General features: G+C 45.8%; 1 protein-coding gene across 10 annotated transcripts in view; it reads left to right on the forward strand.

Moving 5' to 3' along the window:
- PACS2 (phosphofurin acidic cluster sorting protein 2) overlaps positions 1-22896 on the forward strand; it is an 84603-nt gene that overhangs the window by 46791 nt on the left and 14916 nt on the right. For 2 of the 10 annotated variants that reach the window (XM_069789896.1, XM_069789891.1), the window contains exons 10-20: positions 1379-1469; positions 2213-2290; positions 3079-3200; positions 3949-4084; positions 4812-4916; positions 6444-6550; positions 7286-7440; positions 10851-10961; positions 13041-13149; positions 15088-15120; positions 20381-20423. In XM_069789896.1, the coding sequence (XP_069645997.1) occupies positions 1379-1469; positions 2213-2290; positions 3079-3200; positions 3949-4084; positions 4812-4916; positions 6444-6550; positions 7286-7440; positions 10851-10961; positions 13041-13149; positions 15088-15120; positions 20381-20423 (1090 nt within the window). The remainder of the gene's footprint in view (positions 1-1378; positions 1470-2212; positions 2291-3078; positions 3201-3948; positions 4085-4811; positions 4917-6443; positions 6551-7285; positions 7441-10850; positions 10962-13040; positions 13150-15087; positions 15121-20380; positions 20424-22896) is intronic. The other 8 variants (XM_069789888.1, XM_069789892.1, XM_069789895.1 and 5 more) reach the window with 6 other exon arrangements.

The raw sequence follows: 22896 nt of genomic DNA on the forward strand, positions 1-22896 counted from the left end.
GAGACTGTTTGAGCTTCATTCATGCTTCTGACTGGCATGTGGTTGCACGCTCAGGCCTTCAGTGTTGTGATGGCTCTGAAACAAGCAAAGCCTACCGCTGCAGTTGATCAGTACAGTATCTGCTAAATGCCAGCTAATTACCAGGTGCCATAATATCCTAATTAATGCGGAATAACCTAGTTCGACTAAGAGCAGATTCTGAGTCTGGAGTGACTTGTTCCCTATCAGTGAGCCAGAAGATGTCAGGGATGGACTGGGGCAGCAGTGGTAAGTGATGGGGCTGGTGGCTTATAAATGTGTTTGGACCTTGACCCAATGTATTGGCAGTTGGTAGGGCCTACCTTGAAGGATTTGAAAGTAGATGCGTTGTGGTTTGAAACAAGCCAAAATGTTGTACTGTGCACACTGACAGCTCATGTCCTGTTCCCTGGAGCCAAGAAGCTAACTGTTCTGGGACATGTGGTTGCTGGAATAAGAACTTACTGTGTCGGGTGCTGGGGAGACACTCTGTGGTTTGCTGTGTCCAGTTCTTGTGTTCGTATCTTGAAAGGGATGTGATAAATACTGATGCTTGTAGGCAGGTTTTTCCTGCAACAAAAGAAATGAGTTCCTTAAATTGTAATTGAGTCTTGTATCCTGGTGTGATGAGCTGCCTTTTTACATGGAAGCACAATCTGATTGTATGCACTACCTTATCTTATTGAGCAAATGTGTAATTGGATCCTAGGGCTGACAGCCAAATCCAGATGCAAACTGGAAATAAAATGCATATTAGCACCAAGAGTCACTTACCCACAGGAGCAGAGTATCAGTGGGGGGCAGAAACTCTACTTGCTGTATTTCAGTCAAGAGCTAGACCCTGTCCGGAATGGCATGTAGTTCAATCAGCATTTGTAAGCTGAAACAAGAATTGTAGTCTGAAACTTTGCACCTGGTGCCTGGGGTAGTGAGAACACAACTGCTTGTGTGGGGTGAATGTGTGTTCTGCTGTGGGAAAATGCTGGACCGATATGCCCACCCTGGATTTTATGGAAACAAGAGCTGCTGTTTGGTGTGATGTGTGAAAGCGTGCAAGTGTTCCTAGTAAGACCTGTGTAAATATGGTCTGCTGTGTGACAGGTAACATGTTGGATCCCTTAGATGGAGGTCGGTTGGTCAGTCAGTGTCAGGGCTAATCAGGGGTCCCCGGACTTTCTGGCTTCTCTTGCTGTCCTGGAGACCTCCCCCTCCTTTCAAAAATAGCCTATAAATTTTACTGGAATCATTGGAGAGCCGTAAGACACTCTGGGAACAGTCATATTACTTCGCTGTGAATGTAGTGGACTTCCTCTGTTAGTGTTTTTGATAACAAGAAAGAGTTTTTGCTTTTCTTATTCAGACCTTATTTTGAAGGACTGTCACACTCCAGCTCTCAGACGGAAATTGGTAGCATCCACAGCATCAGGAGCCAGAGAGAGCCATCAAGTCCTGTAAGTTATGTTTCAAGAAGGTTATCTATCTGCAGGTAATATAGCAGACCTACACTGTCTCTATTTGCATGTGTAAATTAAAGCACCCTCTTTGACCTTCTCCAAAGGCTTGGATGCAGGGGTATGAATTTTCTGCTAAGAAAACTTATTTGTTGTTTTGGTGGGGGGTGTTTTTTGGGGGGGGGGGGTGGTTGGTTTTGGGTTTTTTTTGTTGGTGGTTTTTTTTTTTTAAAAGCAAATATTGTATTAACTCAAGGGGACATCTTCAGGTTATGTATTGAATACTTGCTAATGGTATGACTAGCTCCAGATTCCCTGTACTTGAAATGACTGCCAGGATGGGAGATGTTGCCTGGGAGGTTCAGGGACTCCTTGGCACTATTTGGAGGAAGCTTTATCTTACTGTTGTTGGGATACTTTTCACGGTGGTTGGGAGCAAATGCTGAGGGGCAGCTCCACCCCCTTTTCCATCCCCTCATGGATGGGCATGTTAGGCACCTAGAATTTCAATCCTATTCCAGGGCACTTCCTTGCCTCTACTGTGTATTGTGCATCAGCTACTGCTTTGCCATATCCCACACTAATGCGTTCGGTCCTGGTGTGACCAGGAAGCACTCCTGGTCATCATGCGGAGCTGTACGATGTTTAAACGGAGAAGTGTGTCTTTTGAACAGCCTGATCCAGAGAGTGTGGCTGAAAACTGTGCTGGTGCCATACCTCCTGATGATTTTTCTCCTCTCAAGCAGGTAGAAGTGCCTGAAAAGACAAAGAGTCTTGGAACCAAACATGCAGGCGACAGTATTTCTGACACTGTCTCTTACGTAAGTTGAAAACACACTTGTTAACATTCCTCTTGGCAGTTTGGGTGTCAGCTGTGAACTCCATTCTGTGGCATGTGTCTGACTGTCCATATAGTTGCACATGCAACACAGCTTACATAGGTAACATTAGCTGCAGTGAAGATAGTGCTGAGCTCTCCTCCTGACCTTAGTTGTTGGAGGTTCTTGTCTTTCAGACTTTTGAAACTGAAATGGTTTACGTGGCCTTCTGTTTAAACAGCCTTTCTCTTTGTTTGAGGAAGGCTGGCCCAAAGTATGCTACTGAGCATGTGTATCGCCCTGAAAAGTATTCTCAGGGCTGTTCCATTTTATCAGACAGGAGTATTACTTCAAGCTGAATTGGCAGAAATCAAGCTGGTCCTGGGGTAAAAATCCCAAAGCTCAAGTTGCTCTGCTGGGGACATGCAGTTTGTAACATTTCTCCTATGTCTCTTTCTCTCTCTGCTAATTCATTTGGGTAAGCTGAATTAATCTGCATTGCATGAGGAGGCATGTCCCTGGCTTTGAGCTGGGAGAATGCCTACTGCAAATAGCATATCTGAGCATACCTTTCCTACCTCCAGCTCCCTTGTGAGGCAGAGCTGGGAACTGGTAGCCCCAGACAGCCAGTACTGGTTTCTCCCTTTTGGCAGTGAGTAGCATGTCTGGAAGAGGCAGGCTGAATGTGCCTTAGCCAGAGCTAAGCTGGGGTTCCTCCTTGCCAGACCGTGTGGTAGTGAGGTAGAGGGGAGGGTTTGTTCCTGATGACTCAATTCCCTGTGTTTTTGCAGGAGTCTAACCAGCAAGCCGAGGTCCAAGAAGCTGAACTTCCCACACCCGATGTGTTTGTTGAGAAGCTCCCACCCAGCGGGAAGATCACCAAGACCGAGTCCCTCATTATCCCGTCCACCAGGTAGAGTGGTGACACAGGATTGCACCTGCTCGGGAAGTCATGGACAGCTTGCTAGCATTTGTTCAGGATGGCATTAAGCCACTGACTGCAAGGAGACCCTCCTTGTGTTCAGGCACTTAGTGATGGGTCTTGAGCACTTGATAAAGGAATGCTCAGAACCCTGAAGGGCAACATTGCTCTGAGGTTACTCCTGTCTCCTGTGTTGTACCTTCTCCCTGTCCAAGGAAGTTTTTATAAAACTCTGGAGCTCCTTACTCAAAGGTACTGTTGCTCAGTCAACATCTGATGCAGATTTTGGCCTTAAAAGTGGTTGCCAAGTCTAATTTGTGTCCTGTTAAACCTTCCCAAATAGGGTAGTGAATGTGGGCTTCAGCAACCCCAACATATAGTTTTTCCAGTCATTTGCAAGCAAATAGATGCTCTTTTGAAGAGGTGTTTCTGTGCTGCTTTTGGGTGTGTGACTGCAGTTTGCCTGGCTGGATCGTATTATGCTGGTGGTGTTGTAGGTCTTAGCATGGGCTGTGGAAGTCTGCCTGGGACTCCTGGGAACGTGCTTTGTAGCTGAACCATGTGCTCTGCACTACCAGAAGGAGAATTAGCAGGCCTCAAGCTAGCTCAGATCTACATGCACGATTCCTCATTGCTTCCACTCACATTGTTGAGGTTGCCAGACTGGGTGATCTGGGATTTGGGGGATGTATCTCACTCAGGTATGAGCTAGCTCTGGAATGCAAGCACATGTCTCTAGCAGGTCTGAAGGGAAGCAGACGGGACGTCGGGGAAGGAGCACATCTCTGAAGGAGAGGCAGCCAGTGAGGCCGCAGAATGAGAGAGCGAACAGTCTGGACAATGAACGCTCTCCAGACACCCGGCACCACTTACAGGTGTGAAAATATTGCTGTCTCTCCAGCCACTCATAGTTTTTCCTCTTCTCCAACTGTCTCCTGTGGTCCCTTTCCTTCTGGTCCAAGTGCCATCCCTGCTGGAAAGGAACTGGGCCCTGTGGCTTTAGGAAGGAGGGAATTTATGTCTTGGCTGATACTCTTATCTTCCATCCAGTCTGTTGGCTTTTGCCAGATTGTTGCTTTGTCAGCCCGCCATAAACTGAAAACACTGGAACAGATTGTTATAATGAGAAATGAATAGGGACGTGGTGAGGAATTACTCCTTTGAAATAAGGCAAATTACTAGGGATTGCAAAGGGGACTGACTTGTGCAGGGCATATGCACCATGCTTTTGTTAGCTGCGGGACTCCCTCCTTGTGGGATTCCTTCCTTTAAGGAGGTTGTTCCTGGCTTCTATGAATCCAAAATTCCTTGGGCTTCTGTTAGTTGGTATAAAGTGATTTAAGTAAAAGCACATGGCAGAAGGAGTAATGGCCAACAAAACCAAGGTGGCTAATAGAGGAGACTGCAGAATACTACAATATTGAAGAAGCTGATAAGTGTCAGTCTCAGCAGCCAGTGCGGCTGCTAGCATGCCTTTGGTGATGGGGTGACCAAGCACTGGCCAGCCATGCACAGCCACCTCTCATGCACTGCAAGAGCTGGAGGCTTGATGATTAGAGCTGACATCTCCTACTGTTCTCTTCTCTGTGTCTTTATTTCCAGATCCCCAGGAAAACCGTGTATGACCAACTAAATCACATCCTAGTTTCCGATGACCAGCTGCCGGAAAACATTATTCTTGTCAATACTTCTGACTGGCAAGGCCAGGTAAAGGCAGGAGATGTTACCTGAAGCACAGTTGTTCTTCACTGTTCCTCCTCAGGAATGGAGAGGCCTTGAGCTGTACCACTAACCAAGTAGGTTCTGCTGCTTGGTTGGAAAAGCAGTGGTAGTGCGTGGGGGCTGGCAACATACTGAGTGTTCAGTGCCTACAGATTGGATCTCATTTGACCAGCAGATGCTGTGGATCTTGTAAAGCTTTGCCACCTGAGTCTTTCTACAGAGATTTTTTTTCTCTTCTATAAAATGCCATGCTTTCTGGTTAGCAGCACACTGGGAATGGCTAGACCCTTGTACTCAAGAGCCTACTACTCAACTGTGGTAGACTGGGACAAAGGAAGCAGGGAGGAATGACCTGTGGTTTAGGCTGAGATTTCTAGGCACAGATGGTGAACACAGGAGAAAATATTCCAGGTCAGTTCTGTTGTCTTGCACATACGCTTGTGATTCCTGACTGCAGTTATGTCACCCCATATTTTCTGAGTGAGTGATAGCTGTGTTAAAGAGAATCCTGAGCAGTGCTTTCTTATGCTGGGAACATGGAGTGGTTTGTTATGGGTTTGGAACAAATTTTGCTCCTTTTGGAACCTTAGTCTGAAAAAGCAATAAAATATATATGGAAGAGGACCAATAAACATGTGCTTGGGTGACTGTTGGCCTGTAGAAACTGTGCCAGGCTCGTGGAGTTACATTGTCTGATTTGGCTTTCTGCTTCTGGAAGAACTAGGGTCTCAATATCCAAGAGAGCAAAAACAGCAGCTGAGCTACTGGTTCCAGTTTCTCTATACTTGGAAGATAGAGAAATGCCTTCTAGAGATGGACAGAAGGCATTGTGGATCATCTTCCAGTAGTTTTAGCAGCTTGTGCCTGAAGTATCAGAGGACATGAAGATAGCATTGGCTGAGATGTATAGACTAGTGGTGCAGAATTTGAAAGTGTGAAATAATTGCTGAGTGTCATCAATATTATGTCCAAGGTGTGTGTTAACTTGTTTCCCATTAGCTGCATGCAGGGGAAACAGTCCCTTATGAGGAACATGTGTGTTGGTAACACCCTTCCCTTTTTTTAGTGCTTGAGGGTGGGCAGAACATTGCATTTGTTTAAGTCCTTTTGAAATCAGAGAGAGATGCAACTGCAGGTCCAGAAGCAGGCGAGCAGACAGCATCTGCTCTTACCCAGTGCTGTCTGCTAGGCTAATGGCCTTCTGCTGCTGCCCTGCTCTCTGCAGCCATAAAAACTCTGCTGTTCCAGAGTTGTTGTTGCCAAGTTTTGGATATAATGTTGGTGTTTGTCAAGAAGGTGCAATGTTTCCATTTTTCTAGAGGAAGAGGTTTCCTTTGGTTGATGCACAAGGATGAAGTATTTGGGAAATGGCTGTGTCACTTAAAAATTGGACATGGGGAGGGTGCCCGCGCTTGGGTGTGAGAATACCTAGGAGGCTGGGGCAGGCAGACTTTCTTTTTGTGACAAACTGTACCAAAAAAGGGACTATAAAATGTTCTGTTCTCTCCTCAGTACCTATCAGATGTCTTGCAAAAGCATACCTTGCCAGTGGTCTGCACATGCTCCTCAGCTGATATTCAGGCAGCTTTCAGCACTATTGTCTCCAGGATACAGAGATAGTAAGTTCTCACCTTGCTTGTGTTGTTTGTTGAGTCTCAGGTCTAAAAGCTCCTCAGCTCCTGTGCCCCAGTGCCCATGGAGTTTTCCATCCAATAGCTGAGAAATACTTCTCTCTTCCAATACTTCTCCCCTATCTACTCTCCTGAAGTCAAAGTTGTGTGGCTCCTCAGCTCTCGCCAGCCCTGCAAAGTTGTTGCTTTTCTGCCATCTCTGTGGAGATACAAGTCTCCTTTCATTGACACCAGTGATTTTAAAAGATTGTGCTTTGGAGGCTGCCTCATAGGTCAGATCTAGTAACCAGTAAAGCATGCAAAGCTGATAGGTAGGTTTTTAAATAGCTCTTGCTCCCCCCTTCAAGTAATTCCCAGATTAATTCCTCAATACCTCAAGGCATTCCCTAGGTACCTACTGAGGGCTGTGCGTACCCGAGTATGTTCTCTGACACAGCAGTTAGTTGCAATAGATACATCCTAACCTACATAGTTGAGTCAAGGCCTTTAGATTATCAAAATGTGTGAAAGAAGTAGCAAGGAGACCAATTAAAATGCAACATTGTTCAGTACTTTCTTATTAATAATGTTTTAAGCTGCTGATAATCATTGTGATATTGCCTTGTGTAAAGAACGAGCTCTCTTCTGCTGTGGTTGTTATTAACAATTTTTTTTTTTTTAACTTGTTCTGAAATAGCTGGTTGGAAGCACGATTATGAATATGTTTCCTCTTTTTCTGTCTAGCTGTAACTGCAATTCGCAGCCTCCAAACCCAATTAAAATTGCAGTGGCCGGAGCCCAGAATTACCTCAGTGCTGTATTGAGGCTCTTTGTAGAGCAGCTGTCTCACAAAACCCCAGACTGGCTCGGCTACATGAGATTTTTGATCATCCCTCTAGGTAAATAAGGAACAATTTTTCTTCATAGAAAGATGAACGTGTTAAATGCGACGTGTTCCCTCAGGAGAAGGCCTCCTGAAAGCTTTGGCTAGGTATATGGCTGTTAAATGAGGCAAACATCGTCCTGTCATAGTATTGTGTAATGCTTGTGTTGCTACTTATGCATGAGTGAGCTTCATCTTTCTAGTCTTGATGCCAAAGTCTGCTTGTAAACCTTTTGTTTGAAGCAAAGGATTGAGTACTTCCTCCCCATACAGGAAGGCTCTTATATGTCTTTTTATGATGGTACAATAAATGCATAGAATAATGTTCTGGAAGCCCTTTCCCTGACTGAAATCTTAAATTCATTGGGCACCATGTTTCCCAAAGCAATAACTGTTCTGGCCTCCCTGAGGCTGACACAGAAAATGTTTATGGAGGAGGGGGGGTTGAAAATTTTTTAAAGGCTCTGAAACTGCTGAGAGTTTAAATTATTCAAATTACATGTATGCTTTGACCTTTCCTTTATGTGCTGTTCTGCTCAGGTTTTTACCTCGGTTTTCCAGCACCTTAGCTCTGCCCTTCCAGCAGCTCAATAAGCCCGCCTGGCTGGAAAGTTACCCAGCTTGGTTTGCTTATGTGGCGGGAAGTTGAGTGGACTGAAAATAACATTAGGGGTCTTGTCAGAAATGTGAGGAATGTTGTAGCAGCAAGGCCTGGGAAGTCAGGCAGTCACAGATGCATGTGGGCAGGGGCATCTGGGCAATGTTGGTGTTGTAAGGGTGTGATGCCAGAAGCTGGTCTAGTCCGAGGCTTGGCTCGTGTGGACGGGGCACTTAGGTGATGTAGGCAATGGAAAACTTGAAAAGCATTTTTTCTTGGTATTTTCTGATCTAGGTTTGGGACCATCTAATGGCAGTTGCTGTAGGAGTCAGAAGCTGCTGCCCAGCACCATGAACAGTGGGGTTAGGCTGTCAATTCAGTGGTGGGATTTGCAGAAGTCAAATGAGAAAGGCAGAGGAAGAGAGCTGGATCCTTCTGTAAGGAAGGCATTTAGTTTCCGAAGTGGTTGGCAGGAAGAGGACACAGAGACCTTTAGGGGGTAAAAACAAAAAAATTGTTTCTGGAAGGTTAAATGTGCTTTGAATGTAAGTTTGTGTGACTGAGGACTTTGGTCCTTACATGCTGACTGTCTCCTGGCCTCAGAAGAAGAGTTTTCTGTCCTGCAGTCTTTAATGATCTGAAAATATTCTCTCTCTGAAAGTGAAACAAAAGATTTAGCTAGTGTGTTTTAGGGTTGGTTTTTAATCTTAGAACTTTCTTTGGTAATTAAAAAACCCCAAGGAACTTTGATAATGGAACTGTTTCAGAACTATGAATGCTTTTTAAATGTATTTTAAATATAGAAATTTCTTTAACAGGGCCTTTCCCATAGAAGTCTGCAGTATTTGCTGATCAGATCAAGTGCTTATTTCTGGCCAGCTTTCTGGCAGTTCATTAAAGTGATTGAGGAGCAACCTCTTTTTTCTGACAATCAGAAAAGCACCAAAGACAAAATGGTGACCATGCCATAAATGTCTTAAAGAAAAAGACTTTCTGCTGTTAGCTGCACCTTCAAAGTAGGAATAGTGGAGTTTTTTTCTAAGATGGTTTTACCTTCTTAGTCCACAACTACACACTGCAATGACGGAAGAGTCAACCTACAGTGGTTTGTTAACAATGAGAAAAGTTTAGTGTCTGTAAGCATCCGTTCTCGGAGATTCAGTCCTACTTCATGCTTCTCTTTCTATGGCTGAAAGACTCCTTTGTCCAAACAAGTGTATAAACAACCGAAATGGGGCAAATAAAATGGAAGAAAATGTTGGGGGTTATTTTGGCTGTTTGGGGGCTTTTAGCGTTTTATTTAGCTCCCATGGATAGAACTTCTTGGAAGACCTTGTGTTTAGTACTTGTTTCCAACTGCATCTGTCATGTGCGATTTGTTTTCCCAGCATGTGGGAAAGCTTCTCCAGTGCATGGTGCAGAGCTGTTCCATGTGCACTCTTTAAAACTCCACTGCAAAAGAAATGATGGGTCTGAAAGTAGCCATGATCAGGAAGGTCCAGGAAAGAACTTAGGCCCCTATTTCTAATGACACTGTGGGGAGCTCGGAGAGACCTTCTGCTTGAACCTTTCCTGGAAGTCTGGAAATTAGCACTGGTTTGGAGGACTGAGAAAAGACAGTGGGGGGGTTTTTTCCACCATGAGCTTTACTGGAGGATGCCGAGTATAGTTAAGCAACTGGGGCCTTCTTGGAAGGAGTTGTCAGGTTACCAATTACCAGCTGATGACTCAACTGTTGCAAGGTCTGGAAGTGTGGCTTGATGTAAGAAGTTGGTATGCAGGAAGGATAAAAATAAGCTGATTAGGAGGAACTCTGAGGCCACTTCATGACTGATTGTAAATGTACAGGACTCATGCTGAGCATGACTGAAATGTGGCGACTGGAAAGTGCAATTCTGGCACACCTTTTCTCCTGTGTTGAAAGACTGGAGAGGTAGTTGCAAGAGTGGGTTGTCTGGTATTGGGACACATGTGGCCTAAAATGAAGGTGGCAAATTTTTACTGCCTCCCAGGGCAGAGTTAGTCACTTAAATGCTTTCCCTCTCCTGCTCAGTATAAGTATGAAGTCAGATCTCCATCCAGGGCTGCAAGCTTGGAGGCTGGACACACAAAACTTCTGCAAGGAGGTCTTTCCATGCTCACAGAGGAGCTATAAGGCTTAGCTAGAGCAAGTGGGTACCTGATGCGTATGCCAACATTCACTGGGGACTGTAATCCTTGGACTCTAAATTCTGTCTTTAATTACAGCCTATTTATTGAACTTGTAGCCCTTCTCCACAGATTAAACAAGCCTCCCTGGGTTATTTTTCCTGGTTGGGGACAATTGTCTCTTCTCAGTATTGCAAAACAGCCGTGGTGTGCAAATGATATTTGGAGGAAGGGGTCCGACTCTTCTTGGCAGAGGCAACCTGGCCACAAAGCGCACAGTGCTGCCTGTGGGCAGGAAGGGCTGCTGGGAAAGCTGGTTGCAAAACTGAGAGACTGAGATGGAGAGCTGTAGGGCCTCTGTGTCTTCCAAATCATTTATTTCCTCAGCAGTTTCCCAGTCCTGTTTTCTTTGGCCTCTTTAAATTTAATTTGGCGGGGGGGAAAGAGGGAGGTGTCACTGAAAGATATCAGTGGTGTTGAAGCAGTCTCTCTGCTGGGAAGTCTATTTGCATGCTGTTGTAGAGATAAGCTGGACTAAATTACTTGGTTATAATTGAAGAAGTTTATTTCTGGGGTGTCTAGTGTAGTTCTGATTTTGGCATTTAATTCCTTACAGGTGAAAAACACACTTGTGTTCAGTGCTGGGAAGAACAACTGTCATGTTTTCCTTTCTTTCTTAGGCTCTCATCCAGTGGCCAAGTATCTGGGGTCTGTAGATTATAGATACAACAACTTCTTCCAAGATCTAGCCTGGAGGGATCTGTTCAACAAACTTGAAGCACAGACCACGGGTAAGGCCATGTGTCTGTGTCTGGTCTGTGTGGGATGAAAGGCTTGAATGAATAATTTTAGCAAAGGTCAAGTAAATAAAAGAGGAAGCAGACAAAAGTTTTTGTTCCTCTTTTCTCCTCACTCCACCACATTCCCTTTTCAGATGCTGACCTTTGTGTGTCCTCCACGTGGTGGTTTGCAAACAGTTGTTGGCTCCCAGAGGCACTAGCTGCCTCTGAGTCATGCTGTTTTTACCTAGCTCTCAGTTTTGTTCTTTGATGTGGAGGTCTCGCTACCAAGTTTAGTACATTGCTTTCTTTGGCCCTTCAGAAGCTGTCCAGCCTAAAAAAATTTGGAAAACTGGAAACTCTGGGAAGATCAACTTCTGTTAGTTTTGCGTGAAAACGACCTTGACATTTCTGAAGTCTGCTGGCAGGATCTTTCTCATTAAAAAGGAATTTTGTTCTTCACCAGTGTTGTAACATGTGGGAGCTGCCCTAGGTTAGGTCTAGAAGTTCCCTATTTGAGTCTGTTCTAGGCCAGGATAAAGCCTTACTGTGTGTTAAAGTACTAATTTGCTTAAAATATTAATGCTTGCAGTTTTTTCATCCGTTCCTTCAAGAACGGAAAGAAACAGGAGAAAGGAGGACTTGCATCTGACGTTCAGGGCTACGCGAAGGTTTGAGACTTGACTGAGGAGTGATGCTCTCATGGCAGCATATTCTGTACAGAAATTTCACTAGAAAGAAAAAGCCTTGGAGTTTTTGGAGCGCCATGAGGGTGGAGAGGTTACAGTGTGGTTCTCCTGTTGGAATTGCAGAGTGCCTGAGGCTCCCAAGATGCTCCTGGAAGTCCTTTAGCCATGAGAGGAGGAGAGACCGACCTCTTCACAGGTGATTGTTCAGAGCCTTTTCCAGCAGATGGGAACCTGGCTGGACAAGGCCCTGGGCAGCCTGTTCTGAAGGTGAAGTTAGCCCTGCCTGGAGCAAGAGGCTGGACTAGAGATCTCCTAGTGTGGCACCCAACCTACACTTTTCCTTGATTCTAAGCTTGTGGAAGAACAGATGACTGGAACTGGTTTCTTTTAATTCCTTGCTGCACTTGAAATGCAGACAAATGTCAATACAGACTTGATTTTTGTGTCTGGGTTAGGAATACTTCATAAGCTATAGAAATCCAGCTCGAGAGCTATATCTGTTCTTTAGTTGGTTGTATGCTGCAGCCCTTAGTTATTTGCCTGCATGCTATGAGGAAAATGCAACCTCATTTTTGTGCAGTCCAGACTTTGCAGATTCTCCATTTTCATCTGTGCAGTGAGAAGAATGGCCTAAGAAGATCTGGCAAAGACTCATAGCTCTTCACAGTTCACTGTTCAGATAGAAAGAGTCTGGGTTAAAATGCCCATCAAGGTATGGAAGTGCCTGGTGAAGGTCACTTATGTTCCCTTAATCTCACAGTTGAGGCTCTTTGCTTGAAAGCAAAGAAATATGGAAGACATTTAGGAAATGTCTTCCTGTCAACTTGGATCAAACACAATCTCATAGATCTGAAGCATACTTGCTGCTACACATGTGATCTTTGTGCTCTTCCTACCCTTGTGTGGCTCTCGGTCTTTTCAGTTAACTCAGCAAGGCCATGAGTTCATTAGGAAATCAAGTAGCTCAAATGCTGGTGTGAGCAGAGCAGCTTGCCAAGGCCCTGGGAGAGATTGCTAGGCACTTTCTTCGGCAGATACCATCAGTCAAGGTGTAAAAAAGTCTAAAGCTGACTCTGGGCAGGTACACATTTTCAAAGAAAAGCATTTTAACAAATGTAAAATAACCATAATACTTAAGTCAGTAATGCTGTGTACAGATGTCTGTGTATCTAGTGTGCCTTCCTAATGTTTTTACCTTGGTGCTCTTGTAGGATGTTTGCTTTTGGTCAGGCAGCTTTACAATGCTCTGGGATAGGCTGCAGAGCTTCCTTTGGAAGATGCAGTTCAAATGCAGCTGGCTGAGTATGGTTACCATCAGCTGCTTGGCTGAGCAAATGGAGGACAGTGCTGGTGATGGTCTGAGAAGTCACTTAAATTATTTTCTCTCTTTGTTCTATTGCAGTTCCAGAAACACCTGATGTTGTCTCCAGGATAACGCAGTATATAGCAGGGGCAAACTGTGCACACCAGTTGCCCATTGCTGAAGCAATGCTGACATACAAGCAGAAAAGGTATGTCACTAATGTAATACTGACTTTCTAGAGTGCGCATCAGGTTGAAAGCAAAGTGCTTTTCTCATCTTGTGTGCCAGCAGTTTTAAAATCACTCCAAGTTGTAAACACCTTCGGAGCCTTGCAGTAGCCTGCAGCTAGTGATGTGTCCCACTTAGATAACCGTGAATCTCAACAGTGTGGTTACTTTAAGTGCAGGGATTTCTTTGAAGATCTGAGAGGTTTGGGGAAGTGGGGACTAGGCAGGGTGGGGAATGGACAGATTACATCTGTTTAGGTTCTGGAGACCTCTTACCACAGAGACCTCTCCTTTACCACGGAGACCTTAGGTGTGTAAGACTGGACTGAGGCAGTCCCCCTCAAACTATCTTCCATAAGACCTGGCCTTTTTACATTGGCGTTGAGGGAACTGAAACCCTTTCTTTTTGGAGTGTAAATAGCAGAGCTTCTCGCAGGAGAGACAAAATCCTTGTTGATTGGCAGATGCAGGCTACCAGGACTCCTACTGGGGAGGGCTGACATTCACCAGGTTTTATTTCAACTTCTCTTAAGGGATAAGCAGCCTGTAGGAGGGAGGATTGGGGTCTGAAAACAAGATTCAGAAGTATGTAAAGCCTCATGTGGCTGTGGTCCAGGAAGAAGAGTACCTGTCACTGAAAGGTAGTGATGCACTGTTTCTGAGGCACAGAGGAGAATAATAGACTCCAACTCACACCCCAATAATTCCTGAGAGCAGGACAAACACTCAGCTCATGTAATTTTTCTTGATTAGGGACTAGCACTCTCCTATGAGGCATGGATGATGTTAATTACTACCCTTCCCATGTTATATCTGATCTTTCATTTTTGGTCCATTAACATCCCTCATTGGTGCCTCCTTTGCTTAAGAACTGGGAGGGATTAAAGGTGTGGGTGGAGTCACTTTTTTTCCCTCTTTCTGGAAATGCTTATTGTATATTGCTCTTCCATTCCTGTGTCTGCTCTATGTTACTTTTGCAGAAATGATTCAGTAAAATTTAGCCCATTCCTCATGCATTCCTAGGGAAAATATTTCCAGACTGACTAGTCCATTATAAAAAGAGTACGCTCATTTTGTGTATTTGTGAAATTCTGTAATGTTAACCTGATAGAGGTGAAGTTTGGAGAGCCACACAGTACTTGAAACTCTTTGCTTCAATCTGGTTTTGGTGTGAAGACTTACATTAGTTACCACTATGGAGTTCAGACACCCTTAGTGCAGTGTGAACTCCTTCTGATGGCTGCCTTGTTATTTCTCTGCACCCTGTGGTTGCTGGGCTCTGCACTGGTCTCCACTACCTTCTTCATTCTGTTACAGGTTAATTTTTGTTATTAACACACATTTAATCATTTTGAGTTTCTTATGTGCCCAGAAAGGTCAGTTTGGTACTTTGTTGAAAAATATCTGAAATGTACTTCAGCAACACATGCACTTAGCCCTCCCAGCAGTGTGCATGGCCACTTTACCAAGCTGGTCTGATCCATTTGGATTTTAGACCCTTTGGACTTGGTGGTGCCATGCCTGAAGCTGTTGATAGGTTTAAATCAGGCTCAAGCCCTGCAGAAGGTTACTTGGAAGAGAGATAGCTGAGACTTTTAGTCAGACTCGTGGCATAGCCTGCAGTCTCTTCGTATCTCTGTTGTGTCCGCTTTAAAATAACTTCTACTTTCAGCTAAGTACCCCATGAGCAAACTGGAGAGTGAGTGAGAGGAACAAGCTCTCCCATGGAGCGATGGGCAGTTATCTCCCCATGTGGCTTTCTTTAGAAATGCAACTCTCTGTCATTTTCAGCAGCTTAGGAAGGATATTGTGAAAAACAACACAGAAATTGTTTCCTTTAGCACTATGTAAATGAATGCATCACTTTGTTGTAAGTATAATAACATATTTATCTTTTTCTTTGGTTGCTTTCTGAAAAGGAAAAAGAGCTTTCATTTTGATTTTACCATAAGGTATCGGTTCCTTTTAGGTTCCCTATCCCATCTCCCATATCTTTTCCCCCATGAATTGGTCTTTTGTGCCTTGTTTAACAGTTCCTGCAGGTCTGGGATGCACAGTTTGTGCTTTAGGTTAAATTCTGCTTGCTGCTTTGAAACTATGGCATCTGCTGGCAGAACACATTGTTGAAAATGACTGCTCTGCCTTTGGACCACACATACGGGTTCTCAGGATGTAGATTGAATGGGAATGAAGTTATTGAGAGTAGCTTTGAGCAGTAAAACATGGAGAAGGTAGGGGTTTTTCTTCCCTTCTTCCTAGCCACCAGAGGATACAGTGTAACTCTAAAAGGATCACCAATGAGCAAAGGCTTTTCAGTTCCCATCTGTTGGAACTGGAGTGCTGTAGGTGGCACTCAGTGGCTCAGGTTAGCGTTCAGCTGTGCAGCGTCCAGATCTTCTCCCAGTAATCAAAAAACTGAGGACTAGCCTCTTACTGGCAGGCTATCGCAAATGCATGGGACTTCACTGAGCTTAAGAAAGAGGAGACAGATGTATGCTAGCAGTGGATTTGTGCTCTCTGAGCTGCCTCTAAGACCCCATTGCTCTGCAGGGTCCCCTGCTTCGAATCATATGGTTACTGGACATTGTTTATTTTGTCCTCAGTTCACAAAGTTACTGCAACTCCATGTCCCTCGAGGCCAGAGGTGAATGGCTTCTCCAAGGCCAGATTTCAAGGCAGTGGTCCGTGTAGAAACAGCAGCACTACCTACAAACTCATTGCAAGACAAATCTCCCAGTATCCTAGCATTTGCTCTGTTAAACAAGCTCTAGTGTTCCGAGGAAAGCCAAGCCAGCCTTTAGGATGTAGCTGTATGTGATGAGCTGCTTTATAACTTTATTGCCAGCTGTGCCTATTTTGACTTACCTCCGCTCTCCTTCCTGTCCCCTTGTTCTGTTTGTCATGGCAAAAGGTTGGCGCATGTACTGCCTGTGATGGACTGCAATGGTGCGAAAGCTTTGTCCCATTCTTTTGGAGCATCTGCTGACCTTACCTGAAATCAAGGGGGCTGGCAATGAGGAAGGGGTTCAGGAAGGAAATGAATTGCCATTTCAGCTCCTCTGCGTTACACTGGGTGACTGACTTTGTCTGTGAGCACTGGGAGAGTTACTGGTTACTGAATTGTCAAGAAACACGGCAGTCCAGGCAACAACTGGGGAGCTAAGACCATGGCGGCTGAGGTGGGCCTCTCACTAGGAGGGGTGTATCGTCAACATTGATATCTCTCTGCATTGCTTTCTTGAATGAAACCTTGTAGTATTTGGGATTTGAGACTCAACAGACAATCATTCCCAGTGTAGCTGGATTGCTGATCAGTTCTGTGAACCTGTGCTGGTGTCACCCACTGTAATTCAGCGTCCAGCACAGCTCCTGCCATGTGGTGTCTGGATAGCCCTTGCACAAACCTGGGGAGCACCTTGACTGTTGGAAATAAAAGCATTGCTTGCTTGTCAGGGTGAGGGCTTGGTAATTTCCTACCTAGTTACACATTTACCAAAAGCTGTTCACTCTCGTGAGTTGTAGAGCACTTCCACAACTCTTGTTCCATGGACCACAAGTGCCTTGGGTTGGAGGGTTCCTGGGCAATAGGAAGCAGGGATAACGCTGGTTTCTGCCTGCTGCGTGTCTCTGAGGCTCTACAGGGCAGTGGCTAAGCAGAGTCCAGATCATTTCTCCAAGTGCTGCTTCTAAAACACACCCTGCAGCAGTTGCTGAACATGAACACACTGGTGAAGATGGACCCGGTCCCTCCTCTGGCTCAGCAGTGCCCATGTTATCTGGCTGGTTGCTGCATGAACCTCCTTGGGCAGCTGGTAGAAATGTAACAGGAGTTTACTTGTGCCCCTTTCCTGGCAGAGCAGTGCAGCAGAGGAGAGTAAAGGCTCAAGAAACGCTCGATGTCCTGTTGAGTACGTCTAGCCTGCTGTAGGAACATGAAGGCTGCTGGACAGGAGTTTCATGGGGAAGCAGAGAGACGACTCATCTGATGTGTCATGGAGACCTGGAGTTACTTTGTCCCTTTGTTTGGTTTGACCGCTGGAGACTTGGTGGAACAGGGACAGTGAGCCAGCACACAGCTACAGTTTCCCAGTGGGAAGGACAGATGCTTCGTACCAAAGATGAACCTTGGAGATCTGTTGGTAGTGCCTGGCCTGAAATGACTTAGAGGACTGCTAGTCCTTTGGTGATAAGTCCTCTCCTTCCTGTTGCCCCCCTGCAGGACTTGCCTGGAATAAAGGTAGTACCTGAGACCTTCCTGCTAGGAGATCACAGGTGTTTGGCTTCATTTGAATCTGGTTTGGGTTGCTTAAATTTTAAATGAAATCTTACTTAAAGGCTAATAACTGGCATAACTGCTCTAAGTGATTATTCAGTCCCCCTTACTGTAATATCTGAGTGCTTTGCAGCTTAGTTTGTACTTTGCCCCAGAAGGGAGATTATTCCTTCCCTTTGTCAGGTGGGTGACTCCTGGTGATGTGGTGGCTTCTCCTTTCTAAGAGTCCTAAAACATAAATCTGGCTATATGTCTTTGTTCAATCTGAATTAATTTCTTGAGCTAGGGAGGGAGCCTGCAAGTCCATTTCTGGACAGTTCACCTTTGAAGGACTTAACTGCAGGTGGATGGATTTTGCCCAAGCAAAAATAGTAATTAGACAGCTCTCTATTCCAGATAAAGATTTTCTTTCTAGCCTCTCTGCATAGGTCTGATTTTTGTTTTCCCCCAGAGTTTGGGTTTTTTTGTTTTTCCCAGAATTACAGAGGTGAAGTATCAATAACACTGTTAAAAATCACAAACCAGGGTCAGGTCTGGCTTTAAATTATAGCCGAGATACCAGGGCCTTCAGAAGCCCTATGGATAAAACCAATACCTTGGACATCGCTATGGGGGTTAAAACCTCTGCAGCCTGGGAATCTGTGCAGCCTAGGTAATAAGGGGGAGCTGCCTTTCCAGGGACAGGGGATATTGTAGTTGCAGGGCTGTGGTAGGAGGAATAGAAGAGACAGTTACCAAGGTGAAAGGATTCTGGATTAATATTTGGCATCCTGAAGGATAAGAATCAAGAAAGAGCATGAAAGAGGAAGTGGAGAACAAGCATGGTCATCTCATCTTTCATCCACATGAAGAGCAACTGTTTTGATAAGCTGCATTTTCAGAGGCACATGTGCAATATCAGAGTTCCCAAGAGGACGTGTGACAGGACTAGACTAGCCGAGCTGAAATTCAGCTGGATTGCTTCAGGAACAGTCTGTACATCATTGTGAGCTGTGATAAATGGTGACTGAAGCAAATGATTTATTTCAGAATTGCCCCTGAGCTCTCCTCAGTGGGAGTCTGAGCTCCCAGGGGGAACAAGAATGAGTTTTCTGCTGGAAGCGGGCATGGTTTGATTTTTTTTGAGAGCTGGGAGCAAAGCCGTCCAGTAGCTGAGAGGTGACTAGGCGACTGTTGTGCTTCCCTCACTTGGTCAGCAGGACTCGCTTCTGCCTGCTTCTCAGCCCATGGAACTGAAGAAATGAGAGGAAAGCTGAGCCTCTGTTATGTGCTTCTCCTAACAGCTCTGTGGGTTTCTCATTTCCCTTTGCAAAGCTGGAGCTGGAAATGTCATGTTCATAGGAGACTTATTTGTTGGGGGCCCTCCAGCTGTGTTTGGAAAGCTGTGACCTTTCTGGCTTCCAACACAGAATCAGGGACTTGGTCATTTTGTCAAGTGCTTTGGGGGAAGAATGAAGGTGCAGTGCCTGGGGTTGTGAGGTAGGAGGGGAGCAAAGCCCCTGGCTTTGCCTTAGAGATGAGTTAGCAGAGCTGAGCCAAAGCACAAGGCTATTTGCAAAAGCACACTGCTTTGGACCAAGAGGGAGCTCTGGCTGAGTTGTGTTTGCTGCAGTTCTATGCCATTATTTCCATAGGGCTTAGAGGAAACCGTCTGGCCCACGCTAATCACACAGTGGCTGGCAACCTTTGTGCGTTTGGTGCATTTCTGATCTGCGCTGGAAACAGCACAGAAATACCTGCTTTCCTGAAGTATTTGTGCTGCATCCAGCAATATTCTAGATGAAGGCAATGCCGGATGTTTTTTCTCTGAATGTTGCAGTGCTCCAAGCAGTGAGGGATGCACAAAAAGAGAAACATGGGAAATCTCGGTGTTTGTCTGCTTCCTACCTGTTTCCTGTGCTTGGCTACTGAGAAACGTTGTGTGTCTTGCCTGTGCAGTCACTTCCACTGCTGAACTGTAATTCCTCCAAACATGTGGATACGCTCCTCCAGTTGTCTCCTTACCCTGTGGGTCTATCTTCTTCTCTGTCACCCTTCAAGGGGAGCAGTGGGTCTGCAGGCCCTCCCAGCCTGCCTTCCTCCTCACTCAGGTCTTCCCCCTCTTGTCTTTGTTGAGTCTCTCCCTAATTCCTGCGAGGTTTGACTGTGGCCTTCATTGCTGGCCCTTCTCCACCCGTTGGCTTCTGAATCCTGGGCAGGGCCAGAGCAGGAGGGGCTGATGCCTTCCTGCTTTCAAAATGTGTGTAGTGTTGTCTTCAGCTGTTTCTGGGACATGGTGTGCATTTTGTTGAGTTTGGTTTAGGTGTTCGCTGTTCTCGAGTTGGTGTCCTGATCTACCTGGTGTGCTCTGGTGCCTGACCTCTCTAGTGTGCCTGTCTAAGGGACTGCAAGCTCCCAGTGGCAGGGAACATTTATCTGTGTGCGTGAGCGTGTGTGTGTGTACATATTTGCTAGTGCTATACAAATAACCATGTGTCACGGCTTGTAACCCCGCGGCAGGCTAACTGCTTTAGCGATGCTGGGATATGCAAGGTATGGCACATGACTCCAAAGGTGGGACGCGTGAAGGCCATGCGTGCAGAGTGCTTCAGGTACTAGTAAGTAACGCACAGTTCTCCGTGTTGTTGTGGCACAGATCCATTTCCTTGCAGTAGGAGGTCGTGTGTCTGTAATGACTGCCATGCCATTAAAGCATGTTTCTCTGTCAAGCGTGAGGGAGGGAGGAAGAGACCTTTCCCCTGAGAGATGTGCCGAAAGCTGCGTGCTCTTCCCCACCCATGCAGATTCTTAGCGTGCTGGCAGGGGGCCTTGAGAGGAGACATTGGACTGGCGCTTGCATACTGTCCGTCCCTGCTGCATGCTTGAATGCAACATATAAAGTGAGTATTGTGCCTGGTGTGGAAGCAAGCCGTTAACAGCTCTTTTCTCTTTGCCTCTAGCCCTGACGAAGAATCTTCACAGAAGTTCATTCCCTTTGTCGGGGTGAGTGTTACCTTAGTTATGCTGCCTCAAGCCAGCTAGAATATGTCCACAAGTGTTAACCCAAACTTACCTGGTTTTTGGGGTAGAGCAGGAGTGCTGTGTGCTCTAAGGTAGAATGTCAGCATGAACATCTGATGGTTGGGTGCAACTGCCTGGTATGTAAGCAAACCTCTAAGATCCCTCAACAAACTATGGGGTGTATTTTACTGTCCTGGCAGCTGGCTCTGGGCAGCTCTGTGCTGCACGCTTGCCTGCCAGCACTGAAGCAGGCACTATAGCCTTCCTATTGCCTTGTTCATTCAGTACAGAGAGGGAAGCATGACACTGAAGTGCTCTGATCCACAGCCTGCCTTTGCTGCAGACCAAAGCACCTAGGTGGTGGAGAATTGCTGCTGGGCCACATGCAGAGGAAGGTGGTGTGTTCCTGGAAACCTGATCTCAATGTTGCTGTGCCTAGCATTGTGCTGGGTGATTGATTTGGCTAAATTTGCTATTCCAGTGTCAGTCCTCTGTGTGCTTGTCATGAATGGTCTCTAGTCCTCTTAATATCTCATCCACTCCTGGGAAGTGGAGAGTACATCCCACCAGGGAGATAATTTATACCACTGTTAAGTTTGAGTTTGGGGCAGTAGCTGTTTAATGCATTTTATTATGTGAATACGTATTTGGGATAGTAGTCCCTGACTTTTCCTCCTGTCTTACCTTTAAATGTTCCCAGCTCAGGTGGCCAAGTGCAGAGAGTATCTAGGCAAGGGTGTGTTTGTGCTTCTGTCAGTGTATTTTGCACACTGTGTACTTTGCCTTTTCTCGCTTCCCTCCCCTTATTTCATCATGCTCTTCATTAAGTTTTAGTATAAAGTCATTGACCTATGGCCAAAAGGATATCCCCTGACTGCTCTTGAGCTACTGGATGTCTTCTCCACAGTTTTTGCTGCTCTCTTGTAGCTTCTCTTTCTTGCTGGTTGTGTTGTTCTGTCTTCTCTGTGTTAAGCTGACTTGTGTGTGTTCCCGTTTGTATTCCTGTCAGTGCATCAGAGCTAATCTGAAATCCCAAGGCGTTTAAAGAGCTTAGTCTCTCTTGCGCTCGGGCTGACCCTGCTTTCACTGTGGTGTCTCTTTGGAGTGACAGTCTCTCTCTGCAGTGTTCCTGAGATGACAATCTACTTTTGTTTGTTGAAGGAAAGATGTCTTCTGCAAAAGAGAAGACACATCTTCCCCATTTGTTCGCTGCTGATGAGCTTTGCTGTGATCTTGTCCCTCCCATGAACTGCGATTGCTGGTGAAGAACTGTTGTTACGAAACACCTGTTTCACCTTTCCCAATAACATGAAAAGTCCAGAAGAGCTTGGAAGCTCCTGGACTTGTCTCACTATAGCTGCTAGGTTCTGCAAAGCTTTTTTTCAGGGCTGATTTAGTTCAGTGCTATGTGCATGCAAATGGGGCTCGGTGTTTGTCCAGTTGCTCTAAAGCGATTGTTGTCCTGACATTAGCAATGCGTTTCCAGTCTGGATTTGATTAGCTGAAAGTGGGAAGAGTGAACGGCTCTGTTGTGTGCATAACATTGCCAAGCCCCCCCAAAAAACTTGCCTTGAAAGCACAGACTGACTTCCTATGCTGCCTGGTGGTGAGGGTCAAATCAATGCTGCTTATTCTTGCTTCTGAAGTGTTCCTGACACAGTAATTCCGCATGATCACATCTGAAGAGATTCTGAAAGGCCAATTGCAGGTGTCTTACAAAGTCTGAGGCTGAACATGAACACCGAAGCTCTTTCCCTCAGCTGCAGCCTGTTTGGAGCTGTTGGCCAAGGAAGAGAGGGAGCCAGCGACGTTTGAGTTTGTGACTCCTGATGTTAGCTGGACTCTGTTGGCTTTTAGGGTGCAAAAACTGATGTCCTGCAGCTGGATTGTGCAGTCTTTGAGCCAGAAGCAAGCAGGGCAGTGCCGTGCTGCTCAGCTGGGCTCTGAAGTGTTGGGAGCAGAGCCTCACAAGGGGCCAGTCGCACATGAAAGCCAGGGTCGGGTGGTGAGGCTGCGTAGTTGTGCACCTGTGTTGCACCGACAACCGGTTGCCAGGAGAGTTAACAGGATGTGCCTCCTTCCTGAAGGGAAAGGAGGCTGGCTGCTGCAGCGTTCCTGCATGGAGGCATTGTTGGGACTGCAGCAGTCTCAAGCACCTCCCTCAGTGGAGGGAAGGGAAAGTGTTGAACCTTGTCTTCCTCCTGTGTGTCTGAACTCAAGCATCTTCAGTCAGCCAGCAAGGGGGAAAAGGCCAAAAGAGATTCCCTGTCTGGCTTGCAGATCAAGGTGGCTATAAGCAGTTTTCTGTGTTGCTTGTTCTTCCCCTAACTCTTCCGCCTCACCTCCTCTTGCTTATAGCTAGTTACAGTCTGTGAAATATCTTCCTGGTGTTTAACACATACAGCACAAATGGGTGCTGGATTCCAGAGCCTGATTTGTTGCCCTTTGCATGCAG

Source organism: Haliaeetus albicilla, chromosome 8 (assembly GCF_947461875.1).
Source record: "Haliaeetus albicilla chromosome 8, bHalAlb1.1, whole genome shotgun sequence".
NCBI lineage: Eukaryota > Metazoa > Chordata > Aves > Accipitriformes > Accipitridae > Haliaeetus > Haliaeetus albicilla.